Source organism: Chionomys nivalis, chromosome 23 (genome assembly GCF_950005125.1).
Source record: "Chionomys nivalis chromosome 23, mChiNiv1.1, whole genome shotgun sequence".
NCBI classification, from domain to species: Eukaryota; Metazoa; Chordata; class Mammalia; order Rodentia; family Cricetidae; genus Chionomys; species Chionomys nivalis.
This window is the reverse complement of record NC_080108.1, coordinates 9,163,822-9,187,355: the sequence shown is the minus strand read 5'-3', so window position 1 is coordinate 9,187,355 and position 23,534 is coordinate 9,163,822. Positions and strand designations below refer to the sequence as shown.

The 23,534-nt window shown below is 37.0% G+C and overlaps 1 protein-coding gene across 3 annotated transcripts in view; it reads right to left on the bottom strand.

Annotated features, from left to right (window-relative positions):
• The window catches only part of Grm5 (glutamate metabotropic receptor 5), a 353,740-nt gene that overhangs the window by 329,550 nt on the left and 656 nt on the right, over nt 1-23,534 (bottom strand). For 2 of the 3 annotated variants that reach the window (XM_057756230.1, XM_057756228.1), the window contains exons 2-3: nt 12,704-12,848; nt 4,596-5,452 (exon numbers count right to left, since the gene is read on the bottom strand). In XM_057756230.1, the coding sequence (XP_057612213.1) occupies nt 4,596-5,253 (658 nt within the window). In that variant the 5' untranslated portion in view covers nt 5,254-5,452; nt 12,704-12,848. Of the gene's footprint in view, nt 1-4,595; nt 5,453-12,703; nt 12,849-21,668; nt 21,866-23,534 lie in introns of those variants that run through there. The other variant, XM_057756229.1, reaches the window with a different exon arrangement.

Below are 23,534 nucleotides of genomic sequence, written 5' to 3'. Positions count from 1 at the left end.
CCTTGTTTTTATAAAAAAGCAAAACTGTGAAAATTACACATGCCACCTATTTATCCACACTCCATATATTCATACATAATGAGTCTCGTACTATTAGGGAGACCATTTATTCAGCAAGCCATTGAATGCCTGTTTCATACTTGGCACTTTAATGGGTACTGAGGGGACACTTTAGAACCCCAGTTAAGGTCAGGAAAATTAGTAAAGTGGAAAAACATTGTAAACAACATATAGAGTATTATATATGTGTTTTTCTACATAAATCCAACTCAAAAATTAATTTCCTTACTGAAATTTATCTACATCGTCATAAGGAATGCAATAATAGACTCTACAAGCCTATTGGCATTTTTTACAGGCAATACAGGTTACATTTCATAGATATTTTTATTTATCAAACTCACAAGAATAGAAACTAAGTATTTTCACCTGAAACATTTACTCTATGGTGTCATATTTTCATTTCAGTAATATTAATTAAATGACATGGCCTAGTCATTTAAACCTATGTGATATCAGCTACTGTGAAGGCTGAGACAAGAGGATTGAACGTCTAAGCTCAAATATAGAAGTGTAGATGCCCCAAGTTCAATTCCAGGCCTTGGGTGGAAGTTGAAGAGAGTAGTCTCCACTTTATGCTTCCTTAAACAAATCAACTATGAGGCCCCTGTTGCATGAGAGCTAATCCTGCTCATAATCCTAATGGTTAGAATTCGGGGGACTCATTAATTGTGGCTACCAGTGAAAAGAATCTGTCAGAGCCCTAATAAGATGAACGCCATTTACCCTGGGCCACATGCACACATATGCCAAATTGTGGAAAAGTACTGAGGTGAAATACCTCTTAAATTTTCTCAGAGCAAAAAGGGTACTGTCTGGACTGACTCATGTAAGAAAAAATTACATTTCTCTTCTGACTCACTGCATCTTCTCCTCTGGAGTGCCAGAGGACTAGTTTGCCTTGTCCTTCAAGAACACTGCTTTAATGCTCTGTTCACTTGCTTTATATTATAAATCTCAAAGACAAGAAGTTCTAGGTGTAGTTTTTATGTATCACACATCACTGTTAATACTCATTCTTGTGGTATACAGAGAGTATAAATGACAGGAAATGTAAGTGCAATCACTTAATATTAAAGTTGGGTCCCAGGTCTCCTGTGCTTCCTCTGAAAGAACAGATAGCATGGATTTTCTAGAAGGAGCTTCTTGGGATAGTTTCCAAAGGATTAGTGGATACAGTGCTGTCATGTTTAAGCATGGGGTAAATGGGTAATTTGAAGACAAAGCACTTTAGAAAAATAGTTTATCTTTTTGTAATTGATAGAACACATAAAAGCATCAGGAAATTTTTGTACTTTTCAAGAAGAGAACAGTCAACTGAGCTTAAATAATAAGACGACAGCTTATTAGAATATTAAAATAAATGGAGAGCTCTAGAGACCAATCGATCTGAAACTGCAGGAAATGATCTCAGTCTAATGAGTAATAGAGATAGAGGTGCATACAGAGCTTATAGATCCTGAGTCCTCAACCTGACGGTCATGGAGCTCACCTAAGACAATTAGAGAACATGATTGTTTACATTATGATTTGTAACTAGAAAAATTACAGTTATGAAGTAGCAATGAAAATAAATTTTTATGTTTTGAGGTCACCATAATATAAGGAATTGAATTAAAGGGTCACAACATTAGGAAGGTGGAGAACCACGAATAGATGGATGATAGATAAATAGATAGGAAGACAGGTAAGTAGACAGAAGAGAGCACAAACTGGCATTTTCATTTAAAAAAAAATCTCTAAGAAACTTTCTGAAGGGCCAAGTAACAGAACAAAAGACATCATATTGAAGAGTTCCCACACAGTCCAATACACCTGAATCTTGTTTGACTCAAAGATTTTCTGACTGGATTCTAGTTTCGCTTTGTGAACATCTATACCCCTCCACTACTACATGGACAAACAAAAAGATATCATGACTCATTTGCCCATCTCCAAATTCTTGTTTGTAAGCAAAATTCTTTCTGAAATCATCAGAAAAATCTACAACATTAATTTTTAATATGTGAACATGCAAACCTGGATCTCCAAAGTTCTGTTTGTATTATACTATATTTTGGATGTATTTATTAACACAATTTCTATTGCTTTATTTTTCCCTCAAACAAAATACTTTATTCTAATTAATAAGTTACAATATGCAATTTGTGTATCATAGAACATTGAATGAGTGTATTCTAATTCATCCATGAAAAATAAATCTTTTCTTTCTGTCATATTCCCTAATGACTTAAATTTCTTCACAGAATAAGATTTTTTTTCAGTTTTGCTCTTTACAGTTAGCTGCTCTAGGAAAATGTAGACAAATGATTGATACAGAATCCCAAATAGGAAGAGCCATACCTTGCTTTTCACTTAAAGTTGTCCTAGCGCTGATTACTCTTACTCATTAACAAAGCATGCCATTCATTTTAATAGGTGTATAATAGTGGGCTGTGTGAAGACATCATCATGTACTTTAGTAAATTACATATTGAGCACTGGTGCCTATTTAGACTAAAACAAGAATTGGCATTTGTAAAATACAAATGTAAAGATTAGTTTCTCTGGAAGCAGATCTTAACTTAGCCTCTCCTCAATGGTGCACAAACCTTACACTTCTGAAGACTGCGGTGAGCTCCATCTTCTACTTTATCATGTCTTTTACTGAAAGCCATTGCTTTCTGTGTTTGCATTTCATTTTAAGCAAGTATTAGTATTCTCTCTGTTAAAAGTAGAACATCAGATTCTCCACTAGACTTCCCACATAACAGAAAAGTTGGTGTAATCATTTATCAATGTACTTTAGAGGCATTCCTTGTAACTTTCTGCCACTTTGAGTTATGGTTACATGAGTATCTGTGCGTGCCTCATCCTCTTTGCTGAACTGAAAATTCATAGAAGATTTTGATACACAGAACTATCAAGAGGATTTGCATATATTTGCCTTTAACAAGTATGTGATCTATGAACATATACCAAAAGCATTAGGCCATTGGATTCTCTTAAATTATAAAGGTATATAGAATTCTAAGTTAGTTAAATGCTATAGTTCTGGCTCTAAATTTACTATTAGGTATATATTTAGTAATTATTCAAGCTCATTGAAGATTTTGAATCTTAAAATTGGCATAAAATATATGAACACACTGTGTCACTGGATTGTTGTGAGAATCAAGTAAAACAGATTTTTTTACATGAAAAATCTCAGCATTAGATGGATGCAAAAAAAAAGGTTATTATGTGCCTTGATGGAACACTGCTCAGTGAACAGTTGCTGTGGGCAAGACCCCGAGTTTGATGTTTATCACAGGCTCCACAGTAAAAGGAACATATTTTTCTATGAAAAGGAAAAACCAAAGAAATCCTAGCCTATACATTGTATTACTCAGAATTGCCACACATCAATGTTTCCAAATAAACTATCACTTTACAAATGAAAACTTTCAAAGTTAGAGAAATGTCAATTAATCTGGAAGCCCATTTTACATTTGTACTATGCTAAATATTATGAATAAGGGCCTATACAGTGAAGGGTATGCTATTACACTACTTGATAGCAATAAGTTTGTTATATCTAAATTAGTTAAACTGTCCAAAACTCTGATATAAACTCCCCAAAATAAATTCACTAATTTCCCAATGAATTACCATCACATCTTTCAATATTATTTGTGTTCCATTAATATATTGTCAAAGTTTTTAAGTCTTCTGTCTTCTGTATTCTAAGTGTTTTGTGATTTTTAAGAAGAATTTGCTGCTTTTTCCAGTATGCGTTTATGCTTAATAGGTGTACTTTGTTGCCCTAGGAAAACTATTACAATAATACTTAGATCACATAAGTCCTATAGGTCAACACAAACATCAACAGCCTTAAACAAACAGATTGAAAAGTTGCATATACACATTCAGTTCAAGACACTGTTAGCAACAAAAATAATTTATGTTAACTTATAAATTGTGCTTCAGATGTCCCCTTATTACTATATTTTCAATACAACAAAGCAATAAATTTCAAAAACATTATGCACTGTATTGAAAATTATAGTTCCCAAATATATTCTACACAAGCATAAAACTAATTCATTCTTCTTATTATTATGGATTTAGCTAAGCATTCTATATAACAAATCATTTAAAGTTTACACTGTTTGACAATTCTTCATAACAGCATGCTAAGCTACATTTCTTACTGGGTATCTTTCTGCCTACTTCCCTTGAACGGTAAAAACAAGAGAAAGGAATGATAGAATGTTAAATACATGAGATACTAAGTGAAGAGCCAGAAAAATGAAAAAAAAACCTTTAGAAATAATTGAATTTGGATATAGTACAATCCCTATTGAAAAACATATCTTGCTCTTTAACAAGTGATAGACATATAAATGATTATGTTAGTGTAAATACATAGTCCTTTTGTATCATACTAGTGATGTTGAGGCATCTCAAAATACCTACACTGGTAAATATTTTAGGCATGCAAAAACTGATAATTTAACTGAGAGGTATTCCAAAGTATTGTGGCATATTTAATGTGTATAGAGAAAATCACGTACCTTCTGTGTGCACAGCTGAGACATAGGTCCAGTTATATCTCTTCACTATGTCCACCATGGCTCGTGCCTGCTGGGCATCTGAAGGAACGACCCTCATGAAATACTTGAATAGAGTCTTGTCACTCAGATCCATGCTGGTTGCAGAGTATGCAATCTGAGGTATGTTGAAAAGCTGGAGCAAATTCTGGACTTGAATGGCCACAGAACTGGAGCCAGGCCCAATGACTCCCACTATGGGTTTCTTGGAGCGGAAAGAAGAAGAGCCATCCACACAGCGTACCAAACCCTCTTCCTCTTCTGAAGAGATGAGCGAATCCCTTATAAACTCAATGCTTTGCTCCAGGGCCACAGCTGAATGCCAGCAGGAATCTCTTATCTCACAGCCAAGTGTGATGTTGGGCAAGAGATTGGGGTCTGAATTGATCCTTTCCAGGGTATGCAGCATAGCCTCCACTCTCTGGATGCCATACTGCTCACGGACTGCACCGCATTTCCTCTCATGAACCTTGTCCACAGTTGGTTGGTGGTGGACAGAGAAGAGAGCTCCAATAATGATGTCACCTGGCATGTGAGCCACCACCCTCCTCTCGCTGGACTGTGCACTCCCTCTGACATCTTCTTTCAAGAGTAGGACTGACAGGATCAAAAGAAGGACCATTTTAGGGAAGGAATTCAAGCTAATAAAGACATCATGGTGGAAGAAATTGAGATTTCCAATAGGTGTAATCAAATGACACCCTGCGTTGAGCGGCACACTGATGGAATCCAGCAGCAATTTAGATATATACTCTAAAAAGTAACAAGGTCCCCAGATAGCATCTAGTTAAATGCATCCATGTGATCATGATCCGCATTACCTGAAAAAAATAGTGAGAAACATGAGTTTTAACATGATAAATACTATTCCAGGTACACTGTGAACATCTGTATTAATGGAAAAAGCAGGGTTTTGATATTATAGATCGAAAAACTAGAACTGAAAAATGTGGGGATTTGGTGTGTGTGTGTGTGTGTGTGTTCTGTTTTGTCTCTGCCTCAGTTCTTGGTTTTGACATCTTTACATTAATACTTTCCTTTTGTTCATCTGGAATACAGAAAACCTAATGGGATATACAGCAAACAGACCTGTAAAAAACAGCATCTTATTAGTCAAGCTACTCTATGAACTTAATATCCTGAAAACACTGGGCCTTAAATACTTTTGGAGATTGGTGAGTGATCTCTGGGTAGTACGACTGTATCCAGTTTTGATTTTTATTTTAACAGGAATCAGATCTTAAGTCTTTCCAAATCTCACTACTGAACTTTTGCTAACTATTCATTTGCAAAAGCAGTGTTTATTAGAGGGTTTAGATGTGACTCAGCGGTAGAAAGCTTGAGTAGTCTACACAAGACCCTGAATTCCATCCCCATCATCCTCACAGCCAACTAAACAAAACATTAAAATCGTGTATATTTTCTGCCTTGATGCAGTGTAAAGTATATTGAATAAGGAGTCTGTAATATACAAGAATTTTGTACATTTAATATGTAATATATATCAAGGATGGGTGAGGAGAAGGTTTGAACATTACAAAGCAAAGTGCTATAATCAAGCAGGAATAACAGGCACTCAAGTTTAGGGGAAATAATTTACAAATTCTGATATTAAGAATTATTAGTAACATTCTTAACATCACAGAACAAGAAGTATCCAATTTAATAAATTTTGATAATATGTGTTAGATTGGCCTTAAGGTCATCAACAAAAAATGTAATATTTTCAAATATTTTAAATCAGGGCTATATGTATTCCCAACAGAATCTCTTTTGTTACTGAGGTTCAAACGAAGTTCTGTGGTTAGATGGTGAAGACAGATAATTCTCTGACATTCTGCATGGTACTTTAGAGACTTTTCAAAGCTATTTTGGAGTCTTACACTAAAATTCATAGTAATCAGTCCATATCCCTGGTTTAGAAATAAAAAATTTACAGTGCTATGGCTCAACTCTCCATCCAAGAAAAAACCTTCATGTTGCTATCACCATAGTGAATTATCCCAGTGCAAACCCCTAGGATGAATAAAAATTCCGACAGCACATTCCACACTAAAGTGAAAAAAAGACAGATTAATGGTTGTTTTTGTTTAATTTGATTATGTAATCAAATTACCTTGGATGATACATCACTGCCAACCAGAATCTTAAATTATATGAAAATGAGTAATGCCCAAAGATTACCTTTTCAACACAGGTGATATGCCTTTAAGAATTTACACAATTAGAAAAATGATGTTCTTAAACTTTATCAGATTTTCAAAAACTCTAGTTTGTACACATATTGAATATAACTTGAATTACATTTCTAAACAAACCTACTCTCATTACATTGTTTCCTTCAAATGTTTCCAAAGCAACAGAGAAAGAACACTTTAAATAGTATCAAACACTAAATAGCTACATGTTACAGAATAATGAGGCATTTATACAAATGTGTATGTAGCGTGTGCATCATATTTTTTAAACCAAAATAAAGGGAACAAAACTTTCAGTTAATTTTTATTGAAAAATTGCTCAAACACTCTCAAGATGTCTGTTCAGTCTCCTAAGTTCAAAGACATGTGATCTGTGCTGATTTTTATTGTCAATAATTGGAGAATGAATAAGCAAACCAAATGATAAAACATTGCTTGCTTTTATTCAAGAATATGAGGCTTCATGGTCCTACTAGATTTGGAGTCTTTATTTATGTCCATGATCTATGGAGCCACCAAAGGTCACAAGGATGCCTGGGGTCTAGGCAACAACCTGTGGCCATGTTGGTGTCCAAGGGCCCTGTTACTGCCAAGGCCATGCAGATCTGAATGGTCTTCACTGCCACCTGGGGCAATGATGTTATCTGGGCCAGGACTGCTGCTGAGGGCCATGTTGAATCTATGGCTCTACAGCAGCCAGGGTCTATGTTGTTGTCTGTGACTACTGATATCATCAAAGACAATGCCAGCCTGGGATCTAGGCCACCAACTAGAGCCATGTTGGTGTCTGAGGGCCACACTCACATGGGGGTGATGCCAATCTGATTGGCCTGCACTGCCACATGGGGCCATGTTGATATCCAATCTCAGGCTGCTACCAAGATACATATCTGGGCCCATGGTCCAAGTACAGCCAGGATCTGTGTTGATATCCATGGCCCATGGTACCATAAAAAGCTACATGGATGCCTGGAGTCTCCGCTGCAACCTGTGCCTATGTTGGTTACTGAGGGCCTTACCACCACGAACAATTGTGATTTGGGTAGTCTGTGGTTTACATGGGGTCATGATGTCATCTGAGCCAGGGTCTGTGTTGATGACCATGGCTCCTGTGGCCATGGGGTGCTGAACAGATGTCTGGGATATGGACAGAACCTGAGACCATGTTGGTGTCCAAGGCACTTGCTGTCACCAGGACCTGACGATCTGAGTAGTCTGTGCTCCCACAAGAGCTATGATGACATCATACATATCTCAAGCTGCTGCCAAGGACATGTCTGAGCCCATATTCATTCTGTAGCTGGGATCTATGGTGGTGTCTATGGCACATGATACCATGGGGGTAATAGAAACCATGCATGCTGAAATCCAAGGGCCATGCTGAGTCACCCTGTCCCTTACTGGTCCTGTGATTGCTGCCCTTTCCCTTTGATGGACATTGCTACAAAAGAGCTGGTCCTGCCCCCATAGACAAGCTGGCCACTGCACTCAGAAGAGATAGTCCCACCCTTCTTCACCATGGATGTGGGAGAGTTGGTCCTGATGATATGGGCCTAAGAGAGCTGGTTCTACCCTCACTTGAGAGGGTGGTCCCCATGGTCTGGATGGAACAGTTCAGTCTTGATTGGCCCATCCTAACATCTACACTGTCTATGACCTAACAGAGTGAGTGAACAGATTGGTCCTGCAGAAGGTTACCCAAAGTATCTCCTTGACTTGGGGCAGCAGCAGGATATTCCAGGGGAATTTTGGTGACAGTCCACTGGTGATGGTGTGAACCAGATCTCTTAATGACTCATTACAATGAATATTTTTGGGTCAGGCTGATTGGACATGGGGTTATACTGCATGAAACAACACAGCTTCCAAAGCTACTAGAATGAATGAAGAAATAATGGAATGACAGAGGAATGAGTTGGATTTTTTGCTTGTTTGTTTGTTTTGTTTCTAATTAATTTTGGAGAGCAGGCTGTAGGGGTGAGGAGCAGATATAGAGAGACTGAAAAATTAGCAAGATCGGGGTGCGTGATGAAAAATTCTCAAAGAATTATGTTAAATACCGGACTCTCTGAACACGGCGGACAATGAGGGCTGATGAAAAGCCAAGGACAATGGCACTGGGTTTTAATCCTACTTCATGTTCTGGCTTTGTGGGAGCCTAGCCAGTTTGGATGTTCACCTTCCTAGACCTAGATGGAGAGGGGAGGACCTTGGATTTTCCACAGTGCAGGGAACCCTGACTGCTCTTTGGACTGGAGAGGGAGGGGGAAAGGAGTGGGGGAAGGGGGAGAGGAGTGGGAGGAAGGGGAGAGAATTGGGAGGCTGGGAGGAGGCAGAAATTTTTTTTCAATGAAAAAGAAAGAAAAGAATAAATATAAAGCTAGAAATGACCTATCAACAACATGAAATGGGCATTCAATCCAATGTTAGAGAGTTGTTTTAGCAAAGCCATATATAATGAGATATGGTATACATATTTAAGTACTGCTGCCACCATTTTATATGTCAAATTAATTTTATGACATTTTCAAACAATATTTAGCTACTAGGTAGGAGATACGTGAAAACATTGTGCAGTGATGCACATTAATAGTTATCATTGCCTTTCTTGAAGCACTTATTACACCCAATCAATGGCTTGTATGTATTATTGTTGTACCTCTCTTATAATTAAATGTTTACAATATATAATGGTATATATTCTCCTGATACTCACAGACTTACTTTACTAGTCAATACCCCAAGCAATGGTATTCATGGACACTTAATGAATACAAAGAAGTTAACAAGAAATAGGAAAAGAAGATGTTCATGTAGCAAGGCAGCTAGGACCCAAAGACCGAGAGAGATGGAATCATGGCATTAGCTTGTCAGGCTGAAGTAGAGGCAGACTATGTAGGATCTCCTAGTGTTTAATGTGAATTGCCACTAAATGCCATTCTGAAGCTGTAAGCAAATGACAAGCACATTCAAGTTTAGGAGCCTTTGGCTAGCAGGATATTCTGGATAACAGATCCAAGAAGTCTGATTAGAAGACTCATAGTAATCTAGGTGGAATAACAGGCTCTGTCATGACTGATAACAGTAAAAATAGAAAGAAGTCGACACAGTTAGATATAACTTCCAAGAAGAATCCTCTGGGTGTGCTGATGAATTAGAAATGAGTAGAAATGGAAGAAGGTTAATCTGCTCTGGAAATCCTGCCTATGAAATTACCTTTTTTTGATACAGTTAATATAGATGAGATAGACAGATAAGTGAGCCAGAGTAGCAGAAGAGAAATAACTATTTTCTTCTGAATATTTTAAATGTGAAACATTTTTGATGTGTCCAGGAACAGATGTCAAGTAGAAAAGGGATATGAGACTTAGAAGATAGTTTTAGTTTGAGACGTAAATGCAGAGCAACATAAAATCTGGAATGCATGAAACCATCTGAAGAGCAAATATAAACCTGTCAAAAGCAGAGCTAAGAAGAGCTCCCCCTAAGACCAGATTTTAGGGGAAAAAAAAGCAATGAAAGGAAACAACTTACGGAGTGAGAGGCAAAGAGCAAGTGATATCAAGGAACACAGGATGATCCCAACACTGTATATCCAGAGGCATATCCAAGTTTCAGCACTATATATTCAGAGAAATATCTAGGTCTTCTACATTACACAAGGAAAAATATCTGCCTTTATTGAAAATGGATTTATTATATACATTTTGATAATATTTGATTCAATAGTTATATCTTATGTATGTGTGTACATTGCTGATTATATCAACAAACTATTTAAAAATCTAAGATTTTTTTTACAAAAACTATTTCATTATCTCTATTTCACAAATATATATATATATTATATATGAGTTTGATAAGTTAACTGATAACCTCTAAAATAGTAAAGACCAATTGTCTATTTCTGATTACTCTAAAATATAGTTTCTTATATCTTCTGTTGCCTTATTACCCATTCTTGTAAAAGCTAACTAACAAAGGCAATGAAAATGAGAGGGATCATATAGATACATCTTAAATGTTCTAAGGTTGCAAAAATTCTTAGAGTTGCTTTGTAATTTAAAGAGTGAAGAGTCCTCCAGCAGGTGGGGGGGTGGAGATGATGATTCAGTAAAGAGAATTGATAGATGTGTTTAAAGTATTTTGACTACTATAAGGAAATGCATACACACATGTGGTGTGTGTATTCTCTGAATTAGATTTAACTATCAACATTATATAGTGTAAAGTCGTCTGAGGGAACCTTAACTGAGGGGTTACCTAGATTAAGCTGCCCATTTTCTACATTTTCAAAAAATTGTCTGATTAATGATTGGTGTGAGTGATACCATTCTTAGGCAGATGGTTCAGGTCAGTTTGAGAAAACTGGCTAAGTATAAACCAGGAAAATAGTCGTGCTAGCAAGCTGAATTCATCCCACGTTACTTCCTTGAGTTATTGCCTTGATTACGTTCAATGACAGTGATCTGGAAGTGAGAGCCAAATAGATGCTTTCTCTCTAAGTAGGTCTTGGTCATGGTTTCCAGCACAGCAACAGAAGTGTCAAATCCATCTTATGATGCCAGATGCATAGAAATTATAGTTAGGATAAGTTACTGGATCTAGAGGGTGGCTTTGTATGTAAAAGTCTCCTTTCTTTGCAAGCATAAGAACTTACATTCAATCCCTAGTGCTCATAAAAATCTAGGCACGGACTCTCACCTGCCTGAAACTTGAGGAGGACAGATACCAGAATATTTCTGGGATACCAGTGAGCTCCAGATCCAGTGAGAGATCTTTTCTCAAGGGAATGAAGATAGGACACCTGATGGCCTTCTCTGGATTCCATTCTGGGCCCATTCCTGCATACACGGTTAGGACCCCTCTCCCAACATAAAAATATTATGGTTTAGAAACTTAGAAGAAATGTATTACATTTCAGATTATTATAAGACTTCACAAAAATATTATCCTTTATGCTACCAAAATACTAGAAACTAATAGTGGGTAAATTGCCAATAGACAAGTAGAGAACACATCACATATATCAATATCACTTATCTGGTCAATAACTAGTTACTGAGTGGTTTACTTTGGACCAAACATTCTGCTTGAGAGCTCCATTTTGGATAGAATAAGTTCATTATCTCATGGAGCCTTTACCAAGCTAACAGTAGAAGGAGTTGTCAGATGATAAACAAGATAAATTGATGAAAGTCTTTTTGCAACAAAGTCCTGAAACCAAAAGAAGCATAAAAGCACAGGACAATAGAACGAGACATGAAGTAATATTCAACTAATATGTACTTAAGCAAAGGATTCATCAGGAAAACATCTTGGATAAGTACATCCCAGACAAGGGTTGAAGCAAATATCAAGTTTCAGAGACAGAATTTTGTTTAGTGTCTTGGAGAATACTAAAAAACCAGTGTACTTGCTGGGAACTGAGAGAGAAGCAGAGGCCAGTCTGTGAGATTATGTGATCATAGTAAACCTATTTAGAATTCAAAATGCCGTGGTTTTACATTGCATGGCAATGTTTTTCTGGGATGGTTCTCAACAAAGAAGGGTTACACTCTGCCTTACATTTGATCAAGAGAAAGACCACAAAGGCAGATGGTGGGGAAGCAAGGAAGAATCTATGGAACTCGATCAGACGGTAGTGGCTGGATGGTAGATGAGGCCACAGGAGAGATTTTGTGGGATCTGGAATGTAAAATGAAAGAGTTTGCTGTCAGATGACTTAAGATGAGAATGCAAGAAGGCTTCAGGGAGAATGAGGGAGCTGAGGATTTCAGCCTGGGCACCTGTAGCCTAGTTTCTTCATTGAGTTGAACGAGCACAGCCAGCACACTTGGTGGATACAAAAGAGGCTGTGTTTCATATACTTACTCAAATTCATGAACATACGCAGATAAAGAAGCTGGATATACAAGGTTAAGTTTCTCCAGAGAGGTCTCAATTGTTGATATAAAATGTGGGAGGCATCAGCGTACGGATGTCCTTTTTTTGTAAACAAGAATCTGGATGAAATCACCTAGGAAGCAAAAAAGCAAAAAGGTAGTTACACAAGCTGCATTGCACGGAAACCAAAGGTCCAAATACATAGAGATGAAGACAAACTAGAAAGGAGGCTGAACAGTGTTAGGATCAGAAACCTTCTCTCCTCAAGTTCGTGTTTTTGGTGTGGAGAGTTACATAGTACAGTAAGTCATAACATATTGAAAAGAAATTTAAAAAATGCATGATTAGGTTTTCATTTAATGTCATGACTGGGCATAAACTGAGATAATAGACTGATTTCTAAGTTTCCAAGTTTATTGGTATGGTTAGAATATTTCAAGTTTGAGGGTTACAAAGCCCTCCTCAATTTCTGCTGGAGTCTCTTTGGTGATTTGAATTCCCACCCACCCAACCTTATCCACCTGCTCCTTCTTAATGGTTTACTAATCAAGTTAAATCTGTTCTTGTCTACTTTGTTCCAATGGCTTTGTTCATATGGGTTGTGACCTTTAGTTTGATTTGTTACAATGACATTTGTCATAGAGTTGAAAGTATAGACTTAGAATCCAGGAGAATCAAGTGTGAATCTTGGAACTATTCTCTATTGGCTGTGGACCTTTGGCCAGCTGGTGTTGCTGAGACTCACACTCTTATTAACAATGGCCTAAGATAATTGCCCATACCCATATGTTCTAAGAGAGATTGAATGAAATATTTTAAAATACTTCCTTTCCAAAATCTAAGATATCCTGCTTCCCATGACCTCTGAGCACATGTGGAAATTTTGTTCTCATATTATTTTTCTCCCTAGCCACTTTTCATGCTTTTCTTATGGTATTTAATCCTAATCTAATGTGGTAGTTTTTTACACAACTTTGCAGCTACAACAAATTTAAAACCTATAAAGGGTTGAATATGTGGTACCCAGAGCATAATTTGATACAATTCTTGCATAGAATTAAATGTCTGATAAATACTAAACGTGTAAAATATAAAATTTATTCTCTCTGTATCACCTTATATTTGACTACCTGCCAAGATTCCATGATAATCTCTCCTCCTTACTGAGAAGTATATCACAGTCACGCCCCTCTGCCCTGTAGTCTTGGCCATCACAGGTCCTCAAAGATTAGAATCAGTCTAGAGAAATGAGCAGAGAACTTTGAATATTCCCCTCAAATTTTCAACAAATTAAGTAAGACAGTATCATGTAACTAGAGAGTGTCTCATATATGATTCCACACTACTGAGACCCATTGATAATAAATAATGAATACCAGACTGGGATCAGAGTATAACAAAAATTCAACTTTGATCATTTTTATACAATTTTATAAATTTGATCAATTTATACAATAAATTTTATACAATTTATTCCTTATAATAATATAAATACACAGATGGGGTAGGATATGTTATTCAGTGGTATAACTCTTGTATGACATGAAAATCTCCTATCTAATGGCAAAACTGACAGAAAAATACACCTTGCTTAGTTTTCTGACTTTAAACATTATCCAGCTGTAGAATAATTGGCATTGTAACTACCTGGCATACAGTTTTGTTATGGTAGATCTGATGCTCAGAGATATACTGTTCTTTGTCATGCTTCAAGAGCAAGTTAGTAGCAGAGCCATGGTTTAGATTTAGAACATCTATTTCTTTGAGTGTGTAGAGCTGGGAGTTGTATGTGTGAATATGTGTGTATGGGAGTGGTATCCCCATATGAATACCTACGTGCAAGCCAGAGGCTGAGAACAGACTGTCTTCCGCAATCTCTCTTCTTCATGTACTTTTATTGGGGAACAAAAAGCGTCCCTCCCTGAACCTGGGAACGAATCATGATTTCTGAGAGACTGACTGGATAGTGAGTCCCTGGGATCTCCTTGTCCCTGACCACCAGTGCTGGAGTGACAGAGTGACATGTAGGAATCACTACGCTAGGCTTTTGATGTTAGTTCTAGAGATCCAGTCTCAGCACATAATTCATCATCTGTATGTTTGAAATCATCAAGGAATATCAACAAATAAATCAGAAAACAGTAACTGATGATCCTCGTTTCATACAAACTAAAGTACATCATCTCAAAACAAGATGATGATGATGGTGTGTGTGTGTGTGTGGGCATATTGTAGCTTCTGGTCTGTAAGGGTGGTAATTTGGTGAGAAAAATAAGTCCTTGCTGTGGATAATGGGGAGGTATTGCCTCATACAATGACCAAAAATATTTTAAAACAGTATAGGCCTAAATTTTAATAAATTTGGAAATTTTTATCATTCAAAATGGATATGGATAGTTTAATTTATATGGTGTGTTTGTTCAACAGGGCAATATCGGAAGCAATCAAGTACTTTAATCCACCTTTACATTTATGAATTCATTGTCCATCATAGAAAGCAGTGGGCATATTTAATATGTAAATATGTAATTTGTCTTAAGTAACTATGCAGTCTTATATCTTAAATGAATTTTAAAAAGGAGAAAATGGTGGGTAGAATTTGTTATAAATGGCAAATGGCAACGTAATCAGACTCGTAGTTCACATTGTCTTTTATTTTCAACAATCTTCTCACTGCCCAACCATCTTCCTGGCACAGATGTCTCTTATATAACTTAATCCTCACAAAAGCAAATCACGTAGCTCAGGACGTCAACACTAACAAGATTCCTTCTGCACGAGCCATAGCCTCATCACAAACAGGGTGTCAATACTGCATGTGCTCTGTTTGCCTTTGATACATTTTTTAAGGAAACAACTGTGTACGTAGATAAGAAGCACTCGGAAGTATAATGATATTGAGACCCATGCAATGTGGAAAAGCTCTGCTGTCATCCGTATCTGAAGCATACATCTGTGACCTTGTAAACAAGAGAGAACAGCATCCTCTTTGTTTAGCTGAAGACAAAGAATGGGCCATATTTTAATCCTCCCAAAGCCATAAATGGCACTACAAAAGGATGAAATCTGCAATATTATGCATTAGCTAAAAAGTGCTAGCCATAGACGGGAACTCACTAAATCACTGTAAATCATTTAAACAAGTGGTTTAGGAGTCCATGAAGACCTGAAACAGCCTTTTGCAACAAAGCAATAAAAAAGTACTAATAACACAATCCACCATTTCTAACTGGTCTCAATTTTATTATCAAGCAGCGATTTTAAGCTTTAACCATTTCATAGTCCCCAGAGGCTTTCTAAATATTTATGACATATCTCCAAGGACTGTAAAGAAATATTGTTCCTGCTAAAACAAAACCCACTCATAAGATACTTAGAAATATATTTTGTATTTTTATAAGTTGATCTCTATTTATTTACTAATTGCTGATATTTAGTGTTAAATGGAAACATTCTATTTCATGTAAGTCTTGCAAAAACTCTAGAAGGTATTATGATTACTATCTATATTAATATATTTTGGTATGGAAATTTACAGGTAAAATGTTCTTCAGGTTTCATACCTATGAAAAATAACAGTCAGAAAAGAAACCCAACTGACTTGATGCCCATGCTTATTATAATCAAGTAGCAATGACCTGTGAAGGAGCTCATGGTTTGATTGTTTAGAGTTCACATATTGACTAACAACACACCATTCTAGAGGTTGAGCTGTTCATTAAATGTTTGCCTTACGTCCAGCCATTAAAAACTACATTAAATATATCAGATTAGTTAATTTTTCTTACCTGAATCATTTATCTCTGTCTTAACCACAGTGCTACTGTCAGTTGTGAATATTGTTGTAGCAGGATAATGTCTTATCCATTGGAGGATATTTCACAGTATCACTGTTTTCTGTCTATTGAGCCAAAGGGTCGGTAACACAGTATTTTATTTGTGAAGCCAGATATACCCCTAGACATCCCTGAATGCTCTTAGTGGGTGCGAATCGCTTCCAGTTGAAAAACAGATTCACGTGAAAGTCCTCAAAGTAATGTCCACATCATAGTAACAAGAAGTGAAGCTAAGGGAAATACATCAGAATTCATCATTCTCTGAAACTACCAATGATACAAAGGAAGTTAGCCCAAGTGTGCCTTCCTCACTTTGATATGAACTTCTGTATGATCTTGTTGCCAAGGCTGGTATTTCCATTGTAGAAATACAATCTCATCTGAGATACTCTAAGGTCTTCTTTTACATTCCCTATGCATGATTGTAAGAATCCACAGATTATAATAAAAGAATGTGAGAATAGCCTAGGATACATTTGCAATTTCAGGGGCTGCGCATCCTAGTTGTAGAATTTAATATAACTTGAACAGAATAGTAAATGCTATTTTATATAGTATTTTACATATGTCAATTTGAAAGTCATATTTAACTGATTTTTTTAAAAAATCAGTAATATGTATTATTTACTAACCCCTAAAGAATTAAGTTACATTAAGACATATTGGTCTTAAAGTTATTTTGATTTTTATCAAATAAAATGATGGGTATTTTATAGTCATGTTGCCCACTAGTGCCATTGCAATTATATTTTTTTTATATTTTTTAAAAAAAAATAGCCTCAAAAGTTTAACATCCATGACCTACACCCAAAACTACTGCGACAAGTAACCATTAAAGAAATCTTCTAGAGCTGACGTTTTATAATGACTGCAAATCATGTCTACTTAAAATATATCTTTTGCTTCTGCATCTTCTTTTTCACTTTCTTGAACAGTTTGGCTAAAAAAGAAGATATTTGAAACTGCAATTATGTACCATTTTGATTTCTGATTATCTCCTAAAATTTGCATGTCTAATTTTAAATATTCTTGAATGTTTGAGAAAAAATATTTGCACACTCCCTGTGGAAGAAGAATTTGGTGCTGACTCAGATTAGTAGAATGGAAAAAGAAATCTTCATCTATATATCCTGGTTACAAGATAACATTATGTCAAATGCTAGAACTTGGGAGTCAAATGTCCTTTGGTTTATTCATCTGGTTTGTCATGGTTTGAGCAGTGAAATATCAAAAAAGTTAACTAGTATCTCTTCATCATATGTGGTTTTTCACAAAGAAAAATAAAATGAAATCCACTGTTGAGAAAATTAATAACATGAGAACGCAAACAGAATTTTATATCCAAAATCCCAAAGACAATAGACAGTCATAATTTTACATGCATACGCTGCACCACATGTCAGGCAAATTACTTGGATTTTAACAACTAGTTTCTCATCATTTTACCTTCCCCCAAAATTACCAATAAGGAAACTTTGGTATTTGTTTATAAATATATATGTCTATACATGTATATGTATATATATTCATACATGTTTGTACCCACACCTATATATGTGTATAAACAAATACCCCAATGTATATATATGTGTGTGTGTGTGTATGTGTGTGTGAAGCCTATATTAAACATATATATGATTTAATTCTGTTTCTAAATTCACATAGGTACTCAAAAAAAGATGAGATCCACATCCAAGCAGTTTGTTGCAGATTCTTCTTTACCAAAATACACTGCAAGCCTCAACACACTGGGGACCATCATGAAAGGTCCTCCAAAAATAGATGAACTGCACAGTGATTTTATGACAAAAGGATTTATTTCATAATATCACACACACACACACAAGTATGTATGTATTGTTGGGGTTGATTTCTTGTACCCATTTTCATATTCCAACAATGAAAGAAAAACTTCAGTTTTCAAAACAACAACAAACAAAAACAGGATTTTGCATAACTTTTTGATGGTGAACTAATATAACACATTTAATACTTGATATGATGCCTAATGTGCTAAATAAACAGTATTTAACATGGCAAGCATTAGTCTACAACAAAACTTTTATTGGAAGGTCTATAGACAAACACATAAATGTAATTACATATGTGTGTATGTGTGTCTGTGTCTGTGGGTGTATTTCAAATAATATCATTAAAATTAAAATATGTATTCATTTCTCTTCTGCATTAATTTGGAAGCAATGAAAACAAGCCTATGATATGTCATTTTATTAAAATACTTATATTTTAATGAGACATGGGAATACTAAGAAGGTACTATTTGATTATAAACAGTTGAAAATTCAAAATTAAAATGTTCCTTTCTCGGTTGTATGAATATAAAAATAGGAACAAAAACTGCTTCTTTGGATGTATCAATCTCATGTCTTCTAATCTCAATTACTAACAGAAACACAGCTGCCCTAGGATTAGGATTAATATTTCCAAACACATAACTTCAAATCAAGAAAACTTTTGCTTCTATATAATGCAGTGTCAAGATCCCAAGCAAATCCACTTCACCTTAGCAAGCTACATATACTGACATACATACATTCATATATATATATATATATGAATGCCTAATGTGCTATATATATATATATGTGCTATATATGTGTGTGTGTATCAAGAGTCCTCATATTTTCACAAAGTTGGATTAAGTTGAATGTATTTAAGTAATATAAACAGAAATTATGTAAAGATAAAAGTTTAAGTCCATGTGCTAATTCAATAGCAAAAATATATAAAGAAGTATGTCTCTTTATTCCATGAATTTAGCAAAACTTGGATAAAACGTGTCTACATATTTTACTCAAATAAAACAATTAATTACATTTTTTACAATTTATTTAATGTAATCATTTCAACGTATAGTGTTGTCTTCTCTTTATTAGCATTTGATTTTTCTTTTGCTTTTTGTTACAACTCTTCACGTAACTGGCTACATAACTAAGGATGACTTTGAACTCTTGTCCCTACCGCTTCCACCTCCCCAATACTGGGATTATACTTATGTATCACCACTCCCAGCTTTAATTCAGTTTATAACTGCAGACCAGTTCACACCACTCTTCAGAAAGAGAAAATAGTAACATACCCACAAAAATGCCCAATGCATTCTGAATAAAATAAGAATCACGAAAGACATTTACTCACAGATGTAAAGATGTGTAGGAAGTCAACTGATCTAGCAGGAAACATGACAAAGTAACTCAGAAGAAATGAAAGCAGCGTTTCATTACTCATTATTCCAAAATTGTCAATAATCTTTAGGTGTGAGCATATATCTATGGTTGAATTTTTCAGGGTACCCTGTGTATCTTTTCACACAGCCATAATGTGTACTAAGAAATGATGGTAGAACTCCAGGTCTACTTTTAATAATAAGTGAAGATTTTAACAAATACATGGTCTATTCAAATACCATCCTTCTCCAAATAATCTCATAAGGGTCTATAATAAATAATTATTGAAAGTTTTTTTCTCCTTTTCTAAAAAATTTATTTCCTCTCTTTTTGAACATATAACACACAGAATAAACATTGCTATGCAATACTACAATGCTCTAGGGGATTCAGTTAAAATACATCAATTTCACATTTACTCATGAAATGTAAAGGACCAGGAAAAGCTATTTTCTAAGCAGTGGTTGCTCAGCAAGTGTTCAGAGCAGCCTATGGAGTGTTCCGGACCTGTCCAAGGTGCTGAAAGGGTTTCTAGGAAAACGCTGCAGACTTGCTGGCATGCATGCCATTAACCTAGTGAGTTTGAGACCCAATGATTCCAGTTCTAAACCAGTGATCCTTCAAAAATGGAAAGTTGAATACACAAATGACAAAAATATCCACAACTGACAATTCAATATATGGAAGTAACAGAGAAATTAAAGGAGAAAATTCCCTGCACTCTATAAGGCAAGAGCACAAACCGTACACAACAAGAAAGATGACACACCTAAGTAAGCCCTCTGAAAATCACAATAAAGAGCCAAATAACTCAGAGAAAATCCTCAATGGAGGAAGGAGATGAACTTGGAGCTAGCCAGGCTCTTGAGGCTGTTCCAGACAGACAACCTGCTGCTAGCACTGGGAAAACAGGTGATTATTAGCCCACTCCTTAAGCAATTCAAACAATAAAATACAAGGTTGGGAATAGAAATGGAAAGAAAAGGAGAATTCACCTTTCCACTGACCAATACCAATTTCTTATGAAGATATAAATTGGTGCCCAGTACTCCTGACTTGCTTGGATACTCGAACTGGTTCAGGTGAAGCAATGCCAGGGTTCTGACTAAATAAACACAAACATCTGTGATTCCCTCCTTAAAGTCTGTTTTCCAACTTCCTGTGCTCTACAGAGAAATTAAAACAACCACAAATTGCAAAACTAGGTAGAGAACCCTCTAGGCTAACAGTCACTTCCCACTGAGAGGTCCAATGTGTGGGTTAGACTAAGAACACCGGCTAGCATTTGCCTTGGTAGGCAAATGTCCTGGTTTGTTGTCATCATGTCCCTGTAGTCTGCATTACCTCCTCTGCAAATTGCTCTGCTGCCGTGGCATAGCTTTGTGTCTGGAAGGAAAGAGAAGCTCCATCCAATGGGAAAGAAAGCGCATGGAGGCTTAAAGTGACATTCAGAGAGAGGCATTGAAGCCAAGACGTGATTTCAGCACCTCCCGCTGTTCCCCCTCTCCCTGCCTCAAGCAAAGCGGCTGCTGGAGGAGAACCCAGTCTATCCATAAGTATTTCTCCTTCTGTCCTTTCTCTACCTTTGCTTTCTCAGTTTTCAGTCCTCCAATGGCTTGGTTAAGTCAGTATGCATTCTAAATCATTTTCCTGATGTCTCAAAGCTCAGGCATAGGGATCCAGAGGCATGCATAATCCCTTCTCAGCCCATGCATCTCTCCCCAGCATTACCCTCCTACTCGCGCCTTTTCCACCAACAGGTTTAATTAATGATAGCCTCCCATAAAAGAAGCAGTTGTGAACCTCCTCAGCTCCGGTCGCCCTCCCTCCACCTGCATCCCCTCCTCCAAAACACACTGTGAGCAGCTCAGCATCCTAAATCCTTCTCAGGTCTGGGGATACCTGGGCACACAGACATAGCAAGCTTACCCCCTGTTGGCCCCGGCCCCGCAGCAGGCAGTGAGATGCTGTCCAGCTAGACCCCCGGAGTAAAGTTGGGCAGCTGGGATCATTGGGCTTGAGCCAGGTTTCTGAGTCCCGGGCTTTCCCCCATCCCAAGATGATCTCCAGCTCATCCCCTCTGCTCAGAGTGCCCAGAACAGCCGAGCTGAGGGCGGTATGTGCAGCAATCTTCCCCTCTACCAAGAAAGGGGGGAAGGGGAGCAGGGGAGAGAGCGGAGGAGGGAGGGGTGGTAGTTAGTATTTATAGAGAAAAGACTTCTCTGCGCAACTTTTTGGTGCCACCAAGTGGCACAGTGAGTTCCTTTAGGAACACAGACTACTGGACAGATCAGGGTGGTTAGACTAGTTCCAAGGCCAGATACTCACTCTGGTGGGAGAAGGGGCACCCGGGAGAGCAGTTTGTGAATACTCACCATGGCAGGATTTACAATGCAAATCTCCGAATTCTAAGATTTAATCTCTATTCAGGGAGGAGGGATGGACAGGTCTTCTTCATTCCAGTGAAAGAGGCATCAAGACAGGGTAGGTGCCAGCTGGCCCCTGGGAGTATAGACATGCATGTCCCAGGAAGACACAGTTCCCTCTCTCTTTCCCCTCTGCCTCCTCTGCTTATATTACAGAGCGTTCCTATCTCATCCCCATGCCCTCTTTGACACACCAAATGACCAACCTTGAAACAAGAGCGTCATTTTCCTTGTCATAATCTATTCTAGATAACTTCTCAAATCCCCAAATCCTCAATAAAAATTAAAACTTAGTATTTTGTCACGAAAATGTATTTTTCAAGTGCCATTTAACAGCACAACAAAATATACAAAACACCAAAAAATGTATGAGAAAGTTCTGTGCATGAGAACCTCTCCAAACAGCTCTCAGAACTCCAGAATCTTCACATGGTGACTGAATCTTTGGCTGGCCTCACCCTTTCCCACCAACCTTTCAGCATGCATCCTCCCAACAACGGTGAGAATTTTGCAACTGTTTGTGATACTTTGGGGTAAAACGCCTTCACAATCCTTTTGTCTGTATGTCCTGACTATGATCCCTTCTCCCTTTGCCTACACAATTCTCCAATCCTATACACACACTATTCCATGAGACGTCAGTGTCCCACCTGCAGTAACACTCTCTACAGTTTCCCGATGGGGAGAAGGAGTATCCAGTGCTTGGTGGACTTGTGCAAGGTCACATATTTCCCTAGACAATGACCTCAGGGCTTCTCAGGGTGTGACTGAATGGACGTTGATTCTATTTCTGACAGCCAGAACTAGTCTTGCTAAGCCGCCCCACATAGCTCACTGAGTCTATTCAACTCCCTTCTCTTTTCTCTTGGTCTCCATGGGCTCTCTCATGATCCTTTGTCAAAGTTCTACCAGAAAATTAAGGATAAAAAATATTTATATCTTCCTTGCACTACTAGAAATACATAAACTTGGTTTTTAAGGTCCAGATGTGCTGGTGTACCTCTTAAATGGGTCGATAATTCTAGAAAATCTCTCATTCTTGGTACTGTAGTCATGTAAGTGTCATGTTAGAATTGTAATAGTGGTATTCAAAACCAGCCATAATCTCATTTCTTCCCTCGTTTTGGGGTGCAGCATCAGCAAGTGCTCTTATTAGCCCCCAAAACATCTAATATGCTTAGCGATCTAAAATCCCCTTCCCTCACTAAATGCATTCTTTATCATTGCACATGCTCCAGCATGAGACGGGGGAGGGAGGGCTTCATTTGGCTCTTTTTTTTTCCCTGCCTCTGATTATTTTAGTTATTTTTCTATGGAAACAAGCCCACTGAAATCCTTCAGTTACGCAAATGAAAACAAAAAGATGTTC